The sequence below is a fragment of the Pelobates fuscus genome, chromosome 9 (assembly GCF_036172605.1).
Source record: "Pelobates fuscus isolate aPelFus1 chromosome 9, aPelFus1.pri, whole genome shotgun sequence".
NCBI lineage: Eukaryota > Metazoa > Chordata > Amphibia > Anura > Pelobatidae > Pelobates > Pelobates fuscus.
In genome coordinates, this window is record NC_086325.1 from 15,013,997 (window position 1) to 15,040,036 (window position 26,040).

General features: G+C 39.6%; 1 protein-coding gene across 7 annotated transcripts in view; it reads right to left on the reverse strand.

Annotated features, from left to right (window-relative positions):
• Positions 1-26,040, reverse strand: part of RYR1 (ryanodine receptor 1) — a 150,011-nt gene that overhangs the window by 56,299 nt on the left and 67,672 nt on the right. For all 7 annotated transcript variants that reach the window (XM_063431253.1, XM_063431252.1, XM_063431248.1 and 4 more), the window contains 17 exons: positions 23,769-23,909; positions 23,416-23,579; positions 23,148-23,226; positions 22,965-23,054; positions 21,556-21,699; positions 21,292-21,372; positions 14,112-14,187; positions 13,198-13,321; positions 11,389-11,504; positions 11,070-11,137; positions 10,627-10,748; positions 7,788-7,837; positions 7,228-7,288; positions 5,504-5,742; positions 2,525-2,606; positions 2,290-2,420; positions 1,833-2,153 (listed from right to left, as the gene is read on the reverse strand). In XM_063431253.1, coding sequence (XP_063287323.1) covers positions 1,833-2,153; positions 2,290-2,420; positions 2,525-2,606; positions 5,504-5,742; positions 7,228-7,288; positions 7,788-7,837; positions 10,627-10,748; positions 11,070-11,137; positions 11,389-11,504; positions 13,198-13,321; positions 14,112-14,187; positions 21,292-21,372; positions 21,556-21,699; positions 22,965-23,054; positions 23,148-23,226; positions 23,416-23,579; positions 23,769-23,909 — 2,089 coding nt within the window. The remainder of the gene's footprint in view (positions 1-1,832; positions 2,154-2,289; positions 2,421-2,524; positions 2,607-5,503; positions 5,743-7,227; positions 7,289-7,787; positions 7,838-10,626; positions 10,749-11,069; positions 11,138-11,388; positions 11,505-13,197; positions 13,322-14,111; positions 14,188-21,291; positions 21,373-21,555; positions 21,700-22,964; positions 23,055-23,147; positions 23,227-23,415; positions 23,580-23,768; positions 23,910-26,040) is intronic.

Below are 26,040 nucleotides of genomic sequence, written 5' to 3' on the forward strand. Positions count from 1 at the left end.
AGACATACAGGTAGGTTGAGGGGGGACAAATACACAGAGGGGCTGGGGGAGGAAGAGACACACAGAGGGGCGAGGGGCTGGGGGAGGAAGAGACACACAGAGGGGTGAGGGGCTATGGGGGGAAGATGCACAAATGGGATAGGGGGGAGAAAGAGATGCACAAAGGTGCTGAAGTAAAAAGATGCACAAATGTGTTGGGGAGAAAGAGCCACACAAAGGAGCTGTGGGGGGGGAGGAGAAAGAGACACAGAAAGGGGCAGGGGGACAAAAGACACAAAAGGGCTGGGGGGAAGAAAGAGACAGACAAAGGGGCTGGGGGAAGTAAAAAATATACAAGGGGAGTTGTAAGAGACACATGAGAGATAAAATACAGCAAAGGGGACACATAAAGGGAAAAGGTGGGGGGGGCAAGACATTTAAAAAATGAGATATAAAACACTCAAGGGGGTAAGTTAGTCAAAATGGGGGTTAGAAGACACACAGGTGAAGATACATTTTTTTCGGCGGGGAAGGGCGGGGAAAATGCATCTTCGTGTAGTCAAAAATCCTTGCACTGGCCCTGACAACAATCTCTGGGTAGGTGGTATGTGGCACTCTGACTGTACTGTGGCTACACAGCCCCATACACAGCAAATTGTAATGCACTTTGTGTTCCGACACCTTTCTATCATTATCAGCATTACATTTTTCAATAATTGATAGAACCAGACGAGATAGCTTTCGCTCCCAACATGCTTAGGTTAAAACTATCCTCTCTCTAGACACTTCTCTGTTGGTTTCTCAAACCGATACTAATCTTTGACAAAAGTTATATATTTATCACAAATAGATTACACATCCCACACCTCAGGCCGCACTGAATGACCCTCTGCCTCATCTAACGTCTACACTGTCTAAAACCAAAAAATTGTTACCAGCATTTACGTTTCAGGAAAGGGTTTCAAAGTTTATTCATCAGATATATTTTACCCAGACAAACAATTCTGCCTGAATAGATTTCCAGAATCTCTGAATATACTCCCAATAGGTCCACCTCCTCCCCGGTACATGACAGGCACTTAGGTGACAGCCAAACCTTCAAACATATACTACAACGTGCGGCAATCTTTAGATATTGCTTTCTCCCGATCTCCAGAGTTGGCAGAATTTGGCTAGCTCCCGAGTACACCACTTTGACTTACCAAACTCTCTTTCATTCTTACTGTTGTGGCAAGAAAATCAATTTTACAAAATTGGATACAAACGGACACTTCAAATCTTGCAATGCTTCCAAATTATACCATGCCTTCTTAACGGCTTGTTTGGAAACATCTAATCGTAAGGAGAAAATGACTAAACAATTCTTTAATACTCAAAACCTATTAAAAATTAATACTATTACTGTGTATACAGTTTCTCTCATAAGACCTACAGCAAGCGTTCTAGACACATCACTCTATTCTGGCATCGTTCTATCACATTTATTAAATTAGCCACATTTTCCTTAGAGGCGTATGACTTTTAGTTAATTTGTTAATAGTTTAGTTTTTACTTGTAATGTGTGAATGTGCATTGTTTTCAGCGAGATCACCTGCGTATCCGATACTTGATTTGTAACCATAAGCTTCTGTACTCGTTACGCACAGGATATTACTTGATTTACTTTTGCTGTACTCGCGATTGTTACTGCATAGACACACTGTCAACCTTAAAACTGTACAAAACCTTTGACTGTAAAGGTTATTATTAGTGAGACTGAGCCAAGCCATGTTGGCTGTATATAATCACAAGAAGGTAGAAAAATATTCTACTATTTGTTGTAGCCATTACCCAGCATGCATTGCTCATCTTACCTGCCAGCCTCTTCATCCAGGATGCCTCATCGATGCCCAGATTGTTCACTACGATGCGCAGGATGTTACCCAGGAGAGCGTTGAGGTGCTCAGAGGTCACACTTGTACAACACAGAGAGGAATCATCTGGGACATTTTCCGGTCCCCGTTCCCACCAGCGGGGGAGGTAATTACACAGCATGGGCAGGGTAACCTCAATAACATGGGGCATCTCAGTGTAACGGGCACCAGACTCCGCCAACATCCCAATGTCCTTCATCAGGCTGTCAAAATCAGGAATATCAGGGCACATCTCTTCCACGGAGTTGGGGAGCCCCAGAACTGCGTGCAACGGAAGAAAGATGCTGGTTTACGATTCATTCACAAGTTATGTAGACTATAGGTGTATTTCTGGACTCTGAGCACACTCTGGTGGGATTTATCATTAATGTCCATTAATCAGGACACACATACTCACTGGCTCTCTCTCGTGGTGACTTGGTGGTGTACACAGAGTACATGTTGTACTCATTAAGATGAGGCTCAAGGAAAGCTACCGGCATCGCAGCGGCAAGCCTGGCTAGACATTCACCGAGGGCTGGTCGCTGCCTAAAAGCAACAAGGTCAGAGTGGTCAGAGGTGGGCACAATTACCAACAAACTATATAAACTTTCATATACTGATGTTGATTTTCCAAAATCTTCCCTACTTACTTTTCAACATAGGGGTTCTTTGTGGTCCCCAGAGAGTAGATACTGCAGAGCGTTCTGTAACAAGACACCTGGACGTCGTCCACTGAAAGAAAGCAAACTCGCTGTAATCCCAAAACAGATTTAATGAAAAACACTGAAATAATTTAATAAAATGCAGTTTGGGGGAAAAAAAAAAGTTTAAGATAATTTTATTTTGTGTAACATCCCACTTTCTTATGCTTTCCACACCCACTCCAGGATGGGGGCACTGATCTAACCAATCAGTGTTGTATCCCTAGAAATGCTGGAAAAGTGTATTGGGAATGTCTGACAGATTTACACATGTGTAGTTGGAAGGTTTCTTCTCCTTGCGACATCCTGACAGGGGGAATAGAGAGGGAGTCTGATCACATCCTGACAGGGGGAAAAGAGAGGGCGTCTGATCACATCCTGACAGGGGGAATAGAGAGGGCGTCTGATCACATCCTGACAGGGGGAATAGAGAGGGCGTCTGATCACATCCTGACAGGGGGAATAGAGAGGGCGTCTGATCACCTGACAGGGGGAATAGAGAGGGCATCTGATCACATCCTGACAGGGGGAAAAGAGAGGGCGTCTGAACACATCCTGACAGGGGGAATAGAGAGGGAGTCTGATCACATCCTGACAGGGGGAATAGAGAGGGTGTCTGATCACATCCTGACAGGGGGAATAGAGAGGGCGTCTGATTACATACTGACAGGGGGAAAAGAGAGGGCGTCTGATCACATCCTGACAGGGGGAATAGAGAGGGCGTCTGATCACATCCTGACAGGGGGAATAGAGAGGGTGTCTGATCACATCCTGACAGGGGGAATAGAGAGGGCGTCTGATTACATACTGACAGGGGGAAAAGAGAGGGCGTCTGATCACATCCTGACAGGGGGAATAGAGAGGCAGTCTGATCACATCCTGACAGGGGGAATAGAGAGGGTGTCTGATCACATCCTGACAGGGGGAATAGAGAGGGCATCTGATTACATACTGACAGGGGGAAAAGAGAGGGCGTCTGATCACATCCTGACAGGGGGAATAGAGAGGGCGTCTGATTACATACTGACAGGGGGAAAAGAGAGGGAGTCTGATCACATCCTGACAGGGGGAATAGAGAGGGCGTCTGATCACATCCTGACAGGGGGAATAGAGAGGGCGTCTGATCACATCCTGACAGGGGGAATAGAGAGGGCGTCTGATCACCTGACAGGGGGAATAGAGAGGGCATCTGATCACATCCTGACAGGGGGAATAGAGAGGGCGTCTGATCACATCCTGACAGGGGGAATAGAGAGGGTGTCTGATCACATCCTGACAGGGGGAATAGAGAGGCAGTCTGATCACATCCTGACAGGGGGAATAGAGAGGCAGTCTGATCACATCCTGACAGGGGGAATAGAGAGGGCGTCTGATCACATCCTGACAGGGGGAATAGAGAGGGCGTCTGATCACATCCTGACAGGGGGAATAGAGAGGGCGTCTGATCACATCCTGACAGGGGGAATAGAGAGGGCGTCTGATCACATCCTGACAGGGGGAATAGAGAGGGCGTCTGATCACATCCTGACAGGGGGAATAGAGAGGGCGTCTGATCACATCCTGACAGGGGGAATAGAGAGGGCGTCTGATCACATCCTGACAAGGGGAATAGAGAGGGCGTCTGATCACATCCTGACAGGGGGAATAGAGAGGGCGTCTGATCACATCCTGACAAGGGGAATAGAGAGGGCGTCTGATCACAGCCTGACAGGGGGAATAGAGAGGGCGTCTGATCACAGCCTGACAGGGGGAATAGAGAGGGCGTCTGATCACATCGTGACAGGGGGAATAGAGAGGGCGTCTGATCACATCCTGACAGGGGGAATAGAGAGGGCGTCTGATCACATCCTGACAGGGGGAATAGAGAGGGCGTCTGATCACATCCTGACAGGGGGAATAGAGAGGGCGTCTGATCACATCCTGACAGGGGGAATAGAGAGGGCGTCTGATCACATCCTGACAGGGGGAATAGAGAGGGCGTCTGATCACAGCCTGACAGGGGGAATAGAGAGGGCGTCTGATCACATCCTGACAGGGGGAATAGAGAGGGCGTCTGATCACATCCTGACAGGGGGAATAGAGAGGGCGTCTGATCACATCCTGACAGGGGGAATAGAGAGGGCGTCTGATCACATCCTGACAGGGGGAATAGAGAGGGCGTCTGATCACAGCCTGACAGGGGGAATAGAGAGGGCGTCTGATCACATCCTGACAGGGGGAATAGAGAGGGCGTCTGATCACATCCTGACAGGGGGAATAGAGAGGGTGTCTGATCACATCCTGACAGGGGGAGAAGAGAGGGCGTCTGACCAGTGTGATACATGCATAGCAGGCTCTTGTGTTGCGTTTCTCTCTCCTGCTGCTGCAGAATGAGTTTTGATCATTAGCGGACTCGTCTGAAACTGAGACTGAACTCCCCAATCTGAGAGGCGTGCCCAGCAATGCAATCTGATCATGTTTATTGGTCCAGAGATCCCCCTGGATAAATATTATTTGAAGTATTGCAAATGTAGCAGAATTGGATAAAAAAAACAATTATGTGTATAGATTGCAAGATGAAATAATTTAACATTTTTATTCATTTGCACATTGTTTACAGAAATATAATAAATAGTTAGAGGTTATCGAGGTAGAAAAGAGCTAGCTCTATCCTGGATGCTGATCTCTTTGATAAAGCTATGTTGGATTGCTGTGCCCCCTGCCATTAGCTTTCTTTTTCTCTTTGGTACATTGTTTCCAAAATCGACAATCTGAGCCTAAATGCAATGTGTGATGTCTTGATGTACTGTATTGCATTCATTTTTGTGCAGGAATAAAGAATAAACAATAAACAAAAATTCACAAGTACTAAGTGGCCAAGTACCAGGCTTAAGGGTATTTGTAAAGGACCTTTTTTAAAAAAAATTGTAAATTCAGCTTCCGACTTACATATGACGTCATCTCCAAACTGATGCTGCGCAATGTGCTCGAAGAGTGATGTCAGGACCGGCAGTAGGGCCACCGTGGTGTAGTTAATGTTTTGGGTCACACCCTTTACCTGGGTGCGTGACTGGGACACTTTACCAAGTTTCAAATTCTCCACCATCTTCTCAATGTCCTCTGATGCTCCCTCAAAGAAAGAACGCAAGCCAGCTTTAACAATCTCAGGGCCAGACTTCATCACAGTCCTGGAAGAAAGAGAGGACATCGACCAGGTCTCAATTAGTTGGCAGTGAGAGGTAGGTGTCCTTATGTCTGTGTATTAGGAGGAGGTGAGAGGTAGGTGTCCCAATGCCTGTGTATTAGGAGGGGGTGAGAAGTACGTGTCCTGATATCTGTGTATTAGGAGGGGATGAGAGGTAGGTGTCCTGATGTCTGTGTATTAGGAGGAGGTGAGAGGTAGGTGTCCCAATGCCTGTGTATTAGGAGGGGGTGGGAGGTAGGTGTCCCAATGTCTGTGTATTAGAAGGTGAGAGGTAGGTGTCCCAATGTCTGTGTATTAGGAGCAGGTGAGAGGTAGGTGTCCTGATGTCTGTGTATTAGGAGGAGGTGAGATGTAGGTGTCCTGATGTCTGTGTATTAGGAGGAGGTGAGAGGTAGGTGTCCTGATGTCTGTGTATTAGGAGGAGGTGAGAGGTAGGTGTCCCAGTGCTTGTGTATTAGGAGGGGGTGGGAGGTAGGTGTCCCAATGTCTGTGTATTAGAAGGTGAGAGGTAGGTGTCCCAATGTCTGTGTATTAGGAGCAGGTGAGAGGTAGGTGTCCTTATGTCTGTGTATTAGGAGGAGGTGAGAGGTAGGTGTCCCAATGCCTGTGTATTAGGAGGGGGTGAGAAGTACGTGTCCTGATATCTGTGTATTAGGAGGGGATGAGAGGTAGGTGTCCTGATGTCTGTGTATTAGGAGGAGGTGAGAGGTAGGTGTCCCAATGCCTGTGTATTAGGAGGAGGTGAGAGGTAGGTGTCCCAATGCCTGTGTATTAGGAGGGGGTGGGAGGTAGGTGTCCCAATGTCTGTGTATTAGAAGGTGAGAGGTAGGTGTCCCAATGTCTGTGTATTAGGAGCAGGTGAGAGGTAGGTGTCCTGATGTCTGTGTATTAGGAGGAGGTGAGATGTAGGTGTCCTGATGTCTGTGTATTAGGAGGAGGTGAGAGGTAGGTGTCCTGATGTCTGTGTATTAGGAGGAGGTGAGAGGTAGGTGTCCCAGTGCTTGTGTATTAGGAGGGGGTGGGAGGTAGGTGTCCCAATGTCTGTGTATTAGAAGGTGAGAGGTAGGTGTCCCAATGTCTGTGTATTAGGAGCAGGTGAGAGGTAGGTGTCCTGATGTCTGTGTATTAGGAGGAGGTGAGATGTAGGTGTCCCGATGTCTGTGTATTAGGAGGAGGTGAGAGGTAGGTGTCCTGATGTCTGTGTATTAGGAGGAGGTGAGATGTAGGTGTCCCGATGTCTGTGTATTAGGAGGAGGTGAGAGGTAGGTGTCCTGATGTCTGTGTATTAGGAGGAGGTGAGAGGTAGGTGTCCTGATGTCTGTGTATTAGGAGGAGGTGAGAGATACTGGTAGGTAGAGGTAGGTATTAGGAGGAGGTGAGAGATACTGGTAGGTAGAGGTAGGTATTAGGAGGAGGTGAGAGATACTGGTAGGTAGAGGTAGGTATTAGGGGAACACCAGATCCATACCTAGCATCCAATGAACGCGATAAGATATGGAGGCAGTTAACGACTGCTGGTGCATCGTTACCTGCACAGACACAGAAGGAGAAATGATTTGGTTTCAGACTAGTGATATTAGACATTAACACAACAACAAACGCAGCCAGTCTTGGTGCGATCCCATGGCCAGATTGCACGAAGGAGATAAGAAATAAACTGCCCCTTTCATGCGCTATCAGGGGATTCAATCAACAAACTGTGCTTTCTGTTCATGGAATTTTAAAATATTTTATTCCATAAGATATCTGTCACCTCGTAGATTCCCTAATTAATAACGAACGAATAGTAATTAGCGCTAGAAAACATTGTGTTATTATAATAATATACTATGACTACATATTATAAGCAGTTTGATGGGTAAAGCTTTTATTCTAAGAGATAATGTTTCAGGAACAGTTCAATATGGCGGGCACTTAATAGGAGGACGCCGTCTTTGTGCAGTAATGAACGCTGTGTCGCTTGTTGAGATCATGCAATGAAATCCAGGTTTCAACCAAACTCAATGTCACAGCACGCCAACCGCTTACCGAACAGGGATACGCGGTGTCGCACCAGAGCAGCCATCTTACAAAATAGACTGAATGAGAGAGAGAGAGAGAGAAAGCCAGAGGTGAGGGATAGAAAGGAGGTCAGGGCAGACGGATGGGACAGAGGGGGTCGGAGGCCGGGTTGAAATTGGAAGGTGGGGGACAGAGAGGGGAGGAGGGGAGGAGGGGAGGAGGCAGGGCAGAAAAGGTGGTGGACAGAGAGGGGAAAAATTGGGAGGTCAGAGAGGGGTCAGGGGTGGAGGAAGGGGGCAGAAATAGGAAGGTGAGGGACAGCGAGGGGATCGTGGGAGGAGGGTAGGTCAGAAATGAGAAGTCGGGGGAAAGGGAGGAGGTCAGGGGAGAGATTGGAAGGTGGGGAGGTCAGAGAGTGGATCGGGATGCAGGATGAGTCAGAAATGAGAAGGTGGGGGACAGGGAGAGGTTCAGGAGGAGTAATGAGAAGGTGGGGGACAGGGAGAGGTTCGGGGGGGAGTAATAAGAAGGTGGGGGACAGGGAGAGGTTCGGGGGGAGTAATGAGAAGGTAGGGACAGGGTGGGGGTTAGGGGAGTAATGAGAAGGTGGGGGACAGAGAGAGGTTTGTGGGGAGTAATAAGAAGGTGGGGGACAGGGAGAGGTTCGGGGGGTAATGAGAAGGTGGGGACAGGGAGAGGTTCGGGGGGAGTAATGAGAAGGTGGGGACAGGGAGAGGTTCGGGGGGAGTAATGAGAAGGTGGGGACAGGGAGAGGGTCAGGGGAGTAATGAGAAGGTGGGGACAGGGAGAGAGTCGGGGGCGTAATGATAAGGTAGGGACAGAGAGGGGGGTGTAGGGAGTAATGAGAAGGTGGGGGACAGGGAGAGGGTCGGGGGAGTAATGAGAAGGTGGGGACAGGGATAGGGTAGGTGGAGTAATGAGAAGGTGGGGGACAGGGAGAGGGTCGGGGGAGTAATGAGAAGGTGGGGACAGGGAGAGAGTCGGGGGTGTAATGATAAGGTAGGGACAGAGAGGGGGAGTAGAGAGTAATGAGAAGGTGCGGGACAGGGAGAGGGTCGGGGGAGTAATGAGAAGGTGGAGACAGGGAGAGGGTCGGGGGAGAAATGAGAAGGTGGGGGACAGGGAGAGGGTTGGGGGAGAAATGAGAAGGTGGGGGACAGGGAGAGGGTTGGGGGAGAAATGAGAAGGTGGGGGACAGGGAGAGGGTCGGGGGAGTAATGAGAAGGTGGGGGACAGGGAGAGGGTCGGGGAGTAATGAGAAGGTGGGGGACAGGGAGAGGGTCGGGGGAGTAATGAGAAGGTGGGGGACAGGGAGAGGGTCGGGGGAGTAATGAGAAGGTGAGGGACAGCGAGGGGATCGTGGGAGGAGGATAGGTTAGAAATGAGAAGGTGGGGACAGGGAGAGGGTCGGGGAGTAATGAGAAGGTGGGGAACAGGGAGAGGGTCGGGGGAGTAATGAGAAGATGGGGGACAGGGAGAGGGTCGAGGGAGTAATGAGAAGGTGAGGGACAGCGAGGGGATCGTGGGAGGAGGATAGGTTAGAAATGAGAAGGTGGGGACAGGGAGATGGTCGGGGAGTAATGAGAAGGTGGGGGACAGGGAGAGGGTCGGGGGAGTAATGAGAAGGTGGGGGACAGGGAGAGGGTCGAGGGAGTAATGAGAAGTTGAGGGACAGCGAGGGGATCGTGGGAGGAGGATAGGTTAGAAATGAGAAGGTGGGGACAGGGAGAGGGTCGTGGGAGTAATGAGAAGGTGGGGACAGGGAGGGGTAGGGTTAGTAGTAAGAAGGTGTGGTAAAGGGAGGGGGAGGGGTAGTAATGAGAAGGTGGGGGAAAGGGAGGGGTAGGGGTAGTAATGAGAAGGTGGGGGAAAGGGAGGGGTAGGGGTAGTAATGAGAAGGTGGGGGGAAGGAAGGGGTCGGGGCAGAAATTAAAAGTCAGTAAGAGAATTATTAGAAAATGATATCTTACTTTCTGTGTGTATTATGACAGCCCTACACAGATAACTGTATGAAGTCACACGGTAACACACAGACAGCACATCATATATACAGAAATCCCAGACCCACATGCTTGGTTGTACTATTCACATCATCCATATACAGGAGACATGCATGCACATCATCCATATACAGGGGACAAACATGCACATTATCAATATATAGGGGACAAACATGCACATCATCCATATACAGGGACAAGCATGCACACCATCCATATACAGGGGACAAACATGCACATCATCCATATACAGGGACAAGCATGCACACCATCCATATACAGGGGACATGCATGCACATCATCCATATACAGGGGACAAGCATGCACATCATTGATACACAAAAGACAAGCATGCTCATATTAACATACAGAGGACGTGCATGCACATTAGCCACATACATGTGACAAGCATGCACATCATCCACATACAGGGACAAGCATGCACATCATCCATATATAGGGGACACACATGCACATCATCCATATACAGGGGACAAGCATGCACATCATCCATATACAGGGGACAAGCATGCACATATTGACATACAGGGGACGTGCATGCACATTAGCCACAAACATGTGACAAGCATGCACATCATCCACATACAGGGGACATGCATGCATATCATCCACATACAGGGCACAGTCATGCACATCATTTCCACGCTGATGCTATGAATGCTTATCATAGACATAACGTTCACACACAGTGTGTTAAAATTCCAATAAAAGGATAGATATCGTATGCATGGAATTCACATCCGCAAAGATCCCAGAAAGTGGATCAGACACGAATGGCCACGTATGTACACACTGCTATAGTCAGGCAGGAATGATACTCTTACCTGGCAATCATTTCCTTCTCTTTGTTGGATGCGTGGCCCCCACTTCCCAGCACTTTGGCCGGCGTGGACAGGAAGTACAGGCAGTGGTTGGAGAAATACTGATTAATCAGTGGGAGCAGGATCTGAGTGAGGACAGATAAACACACAGAGCTGAGTGTGAGTGTGAGTAAAGGGAGGTTATAGGGGAGGAGGAAAGAGAGGGAAAGAGTGCGTGACCGAGTGAGAGAGTGCGTGACTGAGTGAGAGAGTGCGTGACCGAGTGAGAGAGTGTGTGACCGAGTGAGAGAGTGCGTGACCGAGTGAGAGAGTGCGTGACCGAGTGAGAGAGTGCGTGACCGAGTGAGAGAGTGCGTGACCGAGTGAGAGAGTGCGTGACCGAGTGAGAGAGTGTGTGACCGAGTGAGAGAGTGTGTGACCGAGTGTTTCCAGACAGGAACACTGACCTTTGCAAAGAATTTAATTTCACGTTCATGTGGCGATTTTTCGACTCTGCCGCTGCTCACCACGGCCTCTGGAAGTGAGACACAAATTACAGACATTAGCTGCTGTCACTGGGTGTTAGTCCTCTATTAATTTAGATTAACCAGGGATGGGATAGGATTCCACATGGTGTTATTAGTGGCCAAGTTATCTAAACAATATCAGTTTGGACAGATACACAGTTGGTGGGTCCACATGAGCTTCCTCACTAAATTCCATCGAGGGACAGTGGCTGCAAAGTGTGGGCTGCAGTGGATACACATTCTGCTCCGTTATACTCACCCAGGTGAGCAATAAATTCCTGGGCCGAGTCCATTAATTTCAAAAGTTTTTGCAGGAATCCATAGGCAAATCGCTTCTCAATGGACGATGTGTCCAGCTCCATGTCCTTCAGACCCCTAGTGAAGAGAGCAGAATTAACAATGTACCACCAAACCTCTCCCTCCCAGGCAGCTCCTGCTTTTAGTGTCATTGTGTTACACTTGACCAGGGATAGGCAACTTTCGGCACTCCAGATGTTGTGGTCTAGGGATGTGCATGGGGAAAAGTTTCGTCTTACAGCCGCTTAGTAGATAACTCTCTAATTCCCACGGTGTGGCTGCTCACTGTAAAAAAAACAAACAAAAAAACATTCCCCGCCCCCACCCCTGAATGGAGGGTGGGGGCCCTAAAGAAAAATAAGGGGGGGACCTATTGTCCTCCCCCCTGGCCCCCACCCCTGAGCTGTGGGTGAGGGCCCTAAATTAGAATAAGGGGGGGGGGGGGTAATTTTTTTGGGAGGAGGGTGACTAGGGGTTTGGGAACCCCTAGTCACCTGGGGGGGGGTTAATTTTTATTTAGGGGCCCCATCCGCCGTGGGGGCAGGGGGGAATACAATAGATCCCCCCCTTATTGGTAATTAGGGCCCCCCCCAACGCTCAGGGGTGGGGGCCATCGGGGAGGACAATAGGTCCCCCCCTTATTGGTATTTAGGGCCCTCACCCACAGCTCAGGGGTGGGAGCCGGGGGGGGAGGACAATAGGTCCCCCCCCCTTATTGGTATTTAGGGCCCCCTGCCCACCACTCAGGGGTGGGGGCCAGGGGGGAGGACAATAGGTCCCCCCCTTATTCTAATTTAGGGCCCCCACCCACCACTCAGGGGTGGGGGCGATGAGGGAGGACAATAGGTGTCCCCCCCCCTTTTCTTTTTTAGGGCCCCCACCCGCTGCTCAGGGGTGGGGGCTGGGGGGGGAGGACAATAGGTGTCCCCCCCCTTATTTTACTTTAGGGCCTCCACCCTCCGATTCAGGGGTGGGGGCCGGGCAGGGGGGGCATTTATTTTGTTGTTGTGTTTTTTTACAGTGAGCAGCAGGCTGCTCACTGTTTAATAGACATGCCCCTACTCGCGGTATAGCGAGTAGGGGCATAATTTACTAATACCAAGTAATCTTTACTTAGTATTAGTAAATTTGGCTGAAAGACCAATTTAGGTCTTTCAGACTTTTAGTAGATAGCTCCCTAATGCCGTGGGAATTAGGGAGTTATATACTTATTCATTCCTGTCATTACATGACTGGCCAAGTAACTTACATTTTATATGAATGTGTGTTACTTGATTGTTGTAAGTGTTGCAAATGCTTACAGCTGAATCCTGGCTATGTTTGTATACTTTTTATTTAAACTTGTATACAGTGTAACATTCTTCATTCTTCCACTGGGTAGGTATATTAGTACTTCGGCAATACTGTGCTTCGGAACGTCGACACTTCGGAACTTCAGCAATTTCGGGACTTTGGCAATTCAGGTATTCAGACATTTGGATGTCTCCGAATTTCGTCAGAATTCACATTTGGAACGAAACGAATTGCACATGTCTATTGTGGTCTACATCCCCCATAATGCTGGCAAAGCATCACGGAAGGGGTAGTCCAAAACATCTGGAATGCCGAAGGTTGCCTATGCCTGCTCTAGACACACAATGTGGTCATTGTGTTACTCTGGATACACTACACGCTGACTGTGTCATTGTCACTACATCAACCTTTGATAAACTCCTCTCGGTCTTGTTGAATTCTATCTCATTGTATCACTCACTAGTCGTCCCCCACTCACCTTGTCACTGAGTAGCCATGAATCTGCAGGAATTTCATCAGTTCTTGAGCCTTTTCCCTGTCTCGAGCTTTCTCTTTGGCTGTTAGGGTGTCATATGGTACTAGCAAGGGGTGTGTTCCACCTCCTGGAAGGTAACAGACATTACATATTGTTTTGGTGGTGAAAACCAGATACAAAGCCAATGTGCACGCTGGTGTGTCATTGTGCTGGGAGTGAGGTGGGTTTGATAGATGTGGTGGGTTAATGTTTTGGGAGTGCAGTGGTTTTGATGGATGTGGTGGGTCAAGGTTTTGGGGGTGAGGTTGGGTTGATGGATATTGTAGGTCAATATGTTGGGGTTGAGGTTGGTTGATGGATGTAGTGAGTCAATATTTTGAGGTTGAGGTTGGTTTGATGGATGTAATGGATCAATATGTTGCAGTTGAGGTTGGTTTAATGGATGTAATGGGTCAATATGTTGGGGTTGAGGTTGGTTTGATGGATGGGGTGAGTCAATATGTTGGGGTTGAGGTTGGTTTGAAGGATGTGGTGGGTCAATATATTGTAGTTGAGGTTGGTTTAATGGATGTGGTGGGTCAATATGTTGGGGTTGAGGTGGGTTTGATGGATGTTGTGGGTCAATATGTTGAGGTGGGTTTGATGGATGTGGCTGGTCAATATATTGTAGTTGAGGTTGGTTTAATGGATGTGGTGGGTCAATATATTGTAGTTGAGGTTGGTTTAATGGATGTAATGGGTCAATATGTTGGGGTTGAGGTGGGTTGGATGGATGTTGTGGGTCAATATGTTGGGGTTGAGGTGGGTTTGATAGGTGTAGTGGGTCAATGTGCTTGGAGTGCAAGTATATTGATGAATGGTCTATTTACATATGGTGAATGGTAAACCAGAAGAACGTAAGGTTTGGGGCATCTTACCCTTTGCCTCCAGTTCTTGCTTCTTCTTTCGTCCCCAGGTATTGTGATAATTTTCTGCAAGCTGCTCAGCCATGGACTGCAAGAAAAACACAGTGCGATTGTGGAATGTATTAAGAGATTTAAATAAAATGGGCTAATATATAATGGGCAATATAATGAAATATATAATGGGCTATATAATGAAATATATAACGGGCTATATAATGAAATATATAATGGGTTATATAATGAAATATATGTTGGGTTATATAATGAAATATATATTGGGCTATATAATGAAATATATAATGGGCTATATAATGGGCTATATAATGAAATATATAATGGGCAATATAATTAAATATATAACGGGCTATATAATGAAATATATAATGGGTTATATAATGAAATATATAATGAGTTATATAATGAAATATATAACGGGCAATATAATGAAATATATAATGGGTTATATAATGAAATATATATTGGGTTATATAATGAAATATATAATGGGCAATATAATTAAATATATAACGGGCTATATAATGAAATATATAATGGGCTATATAATGAAATATATAATGGGCAATATAATGAAATATATAATGGGCTATATAATGGGTTATATAATGGGCTATATAATGAAATATATAATGGGTTATATTATGAAATATATAATGGGTTATATAATGAAATATATAATGGGTTATATAATGAAATATATAATGGGTTATATAATGAAATATATAATGGGCTATATAATGAAATATATAATGGGCTATATAATGAAATATATAATGGGCTATATAATGAAATATATAATGAACTATATAATAAAATATATAATGGGCTATATAATGAAATATATAATGGGCAATATAATGAAATATATAATGGGCTATATAATGAAATATATAATGGGCAATATAATGAAATATATATTGGGTTATATAATGAAATATATAATGGGCTATATAATGAAATATATAATGGGTTATATAATGAAATATATAATGGGCTATATAATGAAATGTATAATGGGTTATATAATAAAATATATAATGGGCTATATAATGAAATATATAATGGGCAATATAATGATAAATATATTTGGTTATATAATGAAATATATAATGGGCTATATAATGAAATATATAATGGGTTATATAATGAAATATATAATGGGCTATATAATGAAATGTATAATGGGTTATATAATAAAATATATAATGGGCTATATAATGAAATATATAATGGGCAATATAATGAAATATATATTGGGTTATATAATGAAATATATAATGAAATATATACTGGGCTATATAATGAAATATATCATGGGCTATATAATACAATATATATCATGGGCTATATAATACAATATATATAATGGGCTATATAATACAATATATATAATGGGCTATATAATACGATATATATCATGGGCTATATAATACAATATATATAATGGGCTATATAATACGATATATATAATGGGCTATATAATACAATATATATATAATGGGCTATATAATACGATATATATCATGGGCTATATTATACAATATATATAATGGGCTATATAATACGATATATATAATACAATATATATAATGGGCTATATAATACAATATATATAATGGGCTATATTATACAATATATATAATGGGCTATATAATACAATATATATAATGGGCTATATAATACGATATATATAATGGGCTATATAATACAATATATATAATGGGCTATATAATACGATATATATAATGGGCTATATAATACAATATATATAATGGGCTATATAATACGATATATATAATGGGCTATATAATACGATATATATAATGGGCTATATAATACAATATATATACTGGGCTATATAATACGATATATATAATGGGCTATATAATACAATATATATACTGGGCTATATAATACGATATATATAATGGGCTATATAATACAATATATATAATGGGCTATATAATACGATATATATAATGGGCTATATAATACAATATATATAATGGGCTATATAATACAATATATATAATGGGCTATATAATACGATATATATAATGGGCTATATAATACGATATATATAATGGGCTATATAATACGATATATATAATGGGCTATATAATACGATATATATACTGGGCTATATAATACGATATATATAATGGGCTATATAATACGATATATATAATGGGCTATATTATACAATATATATAATGGGCTATATAATACGATATATATAATGGGCTATATAATACGATATATATAATGGGCTATATAATACAATATATATAATGGGCTATATAATACGATATATATAATGGGCTATATAATACAATATATATAATGGGCTATATAATACGATATATATAATGGGCTATATAATACAATATATATAATGGGCTATATAATACAATATATATAATGGGCTATATAATACAATATATATAATGGGCTATATAATACGATATATATAATGGGCTATATAATACGATATATATAATGGGCTATATAATACGATATATATAATGGGCTATATAATACGATATATATATAATGGGCTATATAATACGATATATATACTGGGCTATATAATACGATATATATAATGGGCTATATAATACGATATATATAATGGGCTATATTATACAATATATATAATGGGCTATATAATACGATATATATAATGGGCTATATAATACGATATATATAATGGGCTATATAATACAATATATATAATGGGCTATATAATACGATATATATAATGGGCTATATAATACAATATATATAATGGGCTATATAATACAATATATATAATGGGCTATATAATACAATATATATAATGGGCTATATAATACGATATATATAATGGGCTATATAATACAATATATATAATGGGCTATATAATACAATATATATAATGGGCTATATAATACGATATATATAATGGGCTATATAATACAATATATATAATGGGCTATATAATACGATATATATAATGGGCTATATAATACGATATATATACTGGGCTATATAATACGATATATATACTGGGCTATATAATACGATATATATACTGGGCTATATAATACGATATATATACTGGGCTATATAATACAATCTATATAATGGGCTATATAATACGATATATATAATGGGCTATATAATACGATATATATAATGGGCTATATAATACAATATATATAATGGGCTATATAATACGATATATATAATGGGCTATATAATACAATATATATAATGGGCTATATAATACAATATATATAATGGGCTATATAATACAATATATATAATGGGCTATATAATACGATATATATAATGGGCTATATAATACAATATATATAATGGGCTATATAATACAATATATATAATGGGCTATATAATACGATATATATAATGGGCTATATAATACAATATATATAATGGGCTATATAATACGATATATATAATGGGCTATATAATACGATATATATACTGGGCTATATAATACGATATATATACTGGGCTATATAATACGATATATATACTGGGCTATATAATACGATATATATACTGGGCTATATAATACAATCTATATAATGGGCTATATAATACGATATATATAATGGGCTATATAATACGATATATATAATGGGCTATATAATACGATATATATAATGGGCTATATAATACGATATATATAATGGGCTATATAATACGATATATATAATGGGCTATATAATACGATATATATAATGGGCTATATAATACGATATATATAATGGGCTATATAATACAATATATATAATGGGCTATATAATACGATATATATACTGGGCTATATAATACGATATATATAATGGGCTATATAATACAATATATATAATGGGCTATATAATACGATATATATAATGGGCTATATAATACAATATATATAATGGGCTATATAATACGATATATATAATGGGCTATATAATACAATATATATAATGGGCTATATAATACGATATATATAATGGGCTATATAATACGATATATATAATGGGCTATATAATACGATATATATAATGGGCTATATAATACGATATATATAATGGGCTATATAATACGATATATATATAATGGGCTATATAATACGATATATATAATGGGCTATATAATACAATATATATATAATGGGCTATATAATACGATATATATAATGGGCTATATAATACAATATATATACTGGGCTATATAATACAATATATATACTGGGCTATATAATACAATATATATAATGGGCTATATAATACGATATATATAATGGGCTATATAATACAATATATATAATGGGCTATATAATACAATATATATAATGGGCTATATAATACGATATATATAATGGGCTATATAATACGATATATATAATGGGCTATATAATACGATATATATAATGGGCTATATAATACGATATATATACTGGGCTATATAATACGATATATATAATGGGCTATATAATACGATATATATAATGGGCTATATTATACAATATATATAATGGGCTATATAATACGATATATATAATGGGCTATATAATACGATATATATAATGGGCTATATAATACAATATATATAATGGGCTATATAATACGATATATATAATGGGCTATATAATACAATATATATAATGGGCTATATAATACGATATATATAATGGGCTATATAATACAATATATATAATGGGCTATATAATACAATATATATAATGGGCTATATAATACAATATATATAATGGGCTATATAATACAATATATATAATGGGCTATATAATACGATATATATAATGGGCTATATAATACGATATATATAATGGGCTATATAATACGATATATATATAATGGGCTATATAATACGATATATATACTGGGCTATATAATACGATATATATAATGGGCTATATAATACGATATATATAATGGGCTATATTATACAATATATATAATGGGCTATATAATACGATATATATAATGGGCTATATAATACGATATATATAATGGGCTATATAATACAATATATATAATGGGCTATATAATACGATATATATAATGGGCTATATAATACAATATATATAATGGGCTATATAATACAATATATATAATGGGCTATATAATACAATATATATAATGGGCTATATAATACGATATATATAATGGGCTATATAATACAATATATATAATGGGCTATATAATACAATATATATAATGGGCTATATAATACGATATATATAATGGGCTATATAATACAATATATATAATGGGCTATATAATACGATATATATAATGGGCTATATAATACGATATATATACTGGGCTATATAATACGATATATATACTGGGCTATATAATACGATATATATACTGGGCTATATAATACGATATATATACTGGGCTATATAATACAATCTATATAATGGGCTATATAATACGATATATATAATGGGCTATATAATACGATATATATAATGGGCTATATAATACAATATATATAATGGGCTATATAATACGATATATATAATGGGCTATATAATACAATATATATAATGGGCTATATAATACAATATATATAATGGGCTATATAATACAATATATATAATGGGCTATATAATACGATATATATAATGGGCTATATAATACAATATATATAATGGGCTATATAATACAATATATATAATGGGCTATATAATACGATATATATAATGGGCTATATAATACAATATATATAATGGGCTATATAATACGATATATATAATGGGCTATATAATACGATATATATACTGGGCTATATAATACGATATATATACTGGGCTATATAATACGATATATATACTGGGCTATATAATACGATATATATACTGGGCTATATAATACAATCTATATAATGGGCTATATAATACGATATATATAATGGGCTATATAATACGATATATATAATGGGCTATATAATACGATATATATAATGGGCTATATAATACGATATATATAATGGGCTATATAATACGATATATATAATGGGCTATATAATACGATATATATAATGGGCTATATAATACGATATATATAATGGGCTATATAATACAATATATATAATGGGCTATATAATACGATATATATACTGGGCTATATAATACGATATATATAATGGGCTATATAATACAATATATATAATGGGCTATATAATACGATATATATAATGGGCTATATAATACGATATATATACTGGGCTATATAATACGATATATATAATGGGCTATATAATACAATATATATAATGGGCTATATAATACGATATATATAATGGGCTATATAATACAATATATATAATGGGCTATATAATACGATATATATAATGGGCTATATAATACGATATATATAATGGGCTATATAATACAATATATATAATGGGCTATATAATACAATATATATAATGGGCTATATAATACAATATATATAATGGGCTATATAATACGATATATATACTGGGCTATATAATACGATATATATAATGGGCTATATAATACAATATATATAATGGGCTATATAATACAATATATATAATACAATATATATACTGGGCTATATAATACGATATATATAATGGGCTATATAATACGATATATATAATGGGCTATATAATACAATATATATAATGGGCTATATAATACGATATATATAATGGGCTATATAATACAATATATATAATGGGCTATATAATACGATATATATAATGGGCTATATAATACGATATATATACTGGGCTATATAATACGATATATATAATGGGCTATATTATACAATATATATAATGGGCTATATAATACGATATATATAATGGGCTATATAATACGATATATATAATGGGCTATATAATACAATATATATAATGGGCTATATAATACGATATATATAATGGGCTATATAATACGATATATATACTGGGCTATATAATACGATATATATAATGGGCTATATTATACAATATATATACTGGGCTATATAATGGTGGCAGTTACAGTACTCCCTTCACAAACAGCAGAAATAATTTGGAAACTCAGCAACACCTGGTACCCGATAAGGCAACAGTGAGGTGGCCATGGCTGGTAGCCAATAGGCAGTTTTCCCCCTGAATGTGTGGCCCTTACCTGCAGCTCCCTGGAGATCGTAATCCCCGTCAGATCGATGGGCGTGGGGCTGAATGTTTGAACTGCCGGATCATATGTAGCCTGAAAAAGGAAGAGACAAGATGGGAGATTTATAAATGTGTTATTAACAGGAAATTGTGTAGCGGTCACCATGGTTACCAGTGCTATGTCTCTGATGATTCCATTGGTTTCATGGTGATTGTGTTACTTTAAGAAATCTGCCCCAGTGTGCATACCCCATGCACTCGCACACATTCCTCTCACCTGCGCAGATTGCGAAATCTTGCGAGTTTTTGTTTTCTTCTCTGTCCGGTCCTCATCGCCCTCCCGGGCCTTTTCAACCATCCATTCCCAGGCGATCATGGCTTTCAGGGACTCCTTGATGGGCCAGCGATAAATCTCCTTATCCTAAGGAATCAAAGTGTCATTATCCGGTGCTGACGTGATTTAATACAATACAAGTTTCCTATCGGATCGCCTGCCGACTGTGCACACACATTGATTTATGAAATATATGCGTTACACACTACATGTTGCATTATATGCCCGTTACGCGCTACAGCCTGTATTATATGCCAGTTACACACTACATACTGTATTATATGCCAGTTACACACTACATACTGTATTATATGCCAGTTACACGTTACACGCTGTATTATATGCCAGTTACACACTACATACTGTATTATATGCCAGTTACACGTTACACGCTGTATTATATGCCAGTTACACGTTACACGCTGTATTATATGCCAGTTACACACTACATACTGTAGTATATGCCAGTTACACACTACATACTGTATTATATGCCAGTTACACGTTACATACTGTATTATATGCCAGTTACACACTACATACTGTATTATATGCCAGTTACACGTTACACGCTGTATTATATGCCAGTTACACACTACATACTGTAGTATATGCCAGTTACACGTTACACGCTGTATTATATGCCAGTTACACACTACATACTGTAGTATATGCCAGTTACACACTACATACTGTATTATATGCCAGTTACACGTTACATACTGTATTATATGCCAGTTACACGTTACATACTGTATTATATGCCAGTTACACGTTACACTCTGTATTATATGCCAGTTACACCTTACACGCTGTATTATATGCCCTTACACGTTACACGCTGTATTATATGCCTGTTACACGTTACACGCTGTATTATATGCCCTTACACGTTACATGCTGTATTATATGCCTGTTACACGCTGTATTGTATGCCAGTTACACGTTACACGCTGTATTGTATGCCAGTTACACGTTACACGCTGTATTGTATGCCAGTTACATGCTACACGCTTTATTATATGCCAGTTACACGTTACACGCTGTATTATATGCCCTTACACGTTACACGCTGTATTATATGCCTGTTACACATTACATGCTGTATTATATGCCCGTTACACGCTACATGCTGTATTATATGCCTGTTACACATTACATGCTGTATCATATGCCTGTTACATGTTACATGCTGTATTATATGCCCGTTACACGCTACATGCTGTATTATATGCCTGTTACATGTTACATGCTGTATTATATGCCCGTTACACGCTACATGCTGTATTATATGCCCGTTGCACGTTTTGCTGTACATACTATGTTACGTGTATCCATAGCAGCAGAATTACCTTTTCAGAGAAGGTTTTGTACGGCCGAAGCATAGGGTGTGTCTTTGCTTCTTCATCCACTATATCTCCATACGACCAATTATTTTGTATCTGAGGAAAGGTAAGGGTTCACCTGTCATCCTGAGCCCAATCATCTGATATTTAAAGCAGGCATTCTCCAAATCACAGCAATGTCTTTCTTACCTTCTCAAATGCCCACTTGTCGTGAGTATACTCCGCGTATTTATTAATAAATCCATCCAACTTCTCTGGAATAATCACACTGAGGAAAAGACAGAGAAACCAGTCATTCTGCACCAACTGCCCTCCCCCTTCCTCACACATAGAGAGATATAAAACCAACTGCCCTCCCCCTCCCTCACACATAGGGAGATATAAAACCACCTGCCCTCCCCCTCCCTCACACATAGGGAGATAAATCAGTGACTCTTCCTTATTTTTATGGTCTTACTTCAAAGTTTCCACTGGTTTGGGGTCGAAGTTCCCCTCCGCATCCACAGAAGCCTTCTTCTCAGTCTTGGATGAATAGCTGGCATCCACGTAGTCGGGAGGAATGGCCCCAGCGATGGCACATAAGCATGGCATAGTGATCTTATAAAGGTCTGCATCAAATTTCTGCCAAAAATAATGAAATGAATATAATTTGTATTTGTAAAGTAGCTGTTAGCCCAGGAATACTATACAATGCACTGGAATCTCCAAGATAGTGTTAAATAATTACAGTAATATATTCAACACACAGAGTTCTGTACTTGAAGATTTAGAACCATAAAGGTCTCAGGTAGCACATCATAGACTTGTCACCTTGTGAGCAAGGGATTCAAAAATTCCCCAGAAGAGCTTCCTCGTTAGGTGTAGTTCTTCCTCTGATGTGACGCCATAATTGGCCCAGCCCGTCGGCAGACAATAATACTTCCAGCAACGCTCATAGTGATTGGTCAGAAGCTGGGAGGAAAGAACACATCAATTTAAAAAACGATGTGTATTACGGCCATGTGAATTACGGTAACACTTTATATAGCTGTGTGTATTACGGTAACACTTTATATAGCTGTGTGTATTACGGTAACACTTTATATAGCGGTGTGAATTACGGTAACACTTTATATAGCTGTGTGTATTACGGTAACAGACTGTATATAGCTGTGTGTATTACGGTAACAGACTGTATATAGCGGTGTGAATTACGGTAACACTTTATATAGCGGTGTGTATTACGGTAACACTTTATATAGCTGTGTGAATTACGGTAACAGACTGTATATAGCGGTGTGTATTACGGTAACACTGTATATAGCTGTGTGTATTACGGTAACACATTATATAGCGGTGTGTATTACGGTAACACTTTATATAGCTGTGTGTATTACGGTAACACTTTATATAGCTGTGTGTATTACGGTAACACTGTATATAGCTGTGTGTATTACGGTAACACTTTATATAGCTGTGTGAATTACGGTAACACTTTATATAGCGGTGTGAATTACGGGTAACACATTATATAGCGGTGTGTATTACGGTAACACTTTATATAGCTGTGTGTATTACGGTAACACTTTATATAGCGGTGTGTATTACGGTAACACTTTATATAGCTGTGTGTATTACGGTAACACTTTACATAGCTGTGTGTATTACGGTAACACTTTATATAGCTGTGTGTATTACGGTAACACTTTATATAGCTGTGTGTATTACGGTAACACTGTATATAGCTGTGTGTATTACGGTAACAGACTGTATATAGCGGTGTGTATTACGGACGGTAACAGACTGTATATAGCGGTGTGTATTACGGTAACACTTTATATAGCTGTGTGTATTACGGTAACAGACTGTATATAGCTGTGTGTATTACGGTAACACTTTATATAGCTGTGTGTATTACGGTAACACTTTATATAGCGGTGTGTATTACGGTAACAGACTGTATATAGCTGTGTGTATTACGGTAACACTTTATATAGCGGTGTGAATTACGGTAACACTTTATATAGCTGTGTGTATTACGGTAACACTTTATATAGCTGTGTGTATTACGGTAACAGACTGTATATAGCTGTGTGTATTACGGTAACACTTTATATAGCTGTGTGTATTACGGTAACAGACTGTATAGAGCTGTGTGTATTACGGTAACAGACTGTATATAGCGGTGTGAATTACGGTAACACTTTATATAGCGGTGTGTATTACGGTAACACTTTATATAGCTGTGTGAATTACGGTAACAGACTGTATATAGCGGTGTGTATTACGGTAACACTGTATATAGCTGTGTGTATTACGGTAACACATTATATAGCGGTGTGTATTACGGTAACACTTTATATAGCTGTGTGTATTACGGTAACACTTTATATAGCTGTGTGTATTACGGTAACACTGTATATAGCTGTGTGAATTACGGTAACACTTTCTATAGCTGTGTGAATTACGGTAACACTTTATATAGCGGTGTGAATTACGGTAACACATTATATAGCGGTGTGTATTACAGTAACACTTTATATAGCTGTGTGAATTACGGTAACACTTTATATAGCGGTGTGAATTACGGTAACACTTTATATAGCGGTGTGAATTACGGTAACACATTATATAGCGGTGTGTATTACGGTAACACTTTATATAGCGGTGTGTATTACGGTAACACTTTATATAGCGGTGTGTATTACGGTAACACTTTATATAGCTGTGTGTATTACGGTAACACTTTATATAGCTGTGTGTATTACGGTAACACTGTATATAGCTGTGTGTATTACGGTAACAGACTGTATATAGCTGTGTGTATTACGGTAACAGACTGTATATAGCTGTGTGTATTACGGTAACACTTTATATAGCTGTGTGTAGTACGGTAACACTTTATATAGCTGTGTGTATTACGGTAACACTGTATATAGCTGTGTGTATTACGGTAACAGACTGTATATAGCTGTGTGTATTACGGTAACAGACTGTATATAGCTGTGTGTATTACGGTAACACTTTATATAGCTGTGTGAATTACGGTAACACTTTATATAGCTGTGTGTATTACGGTAACACTGTATATAGCTGTGTGTAT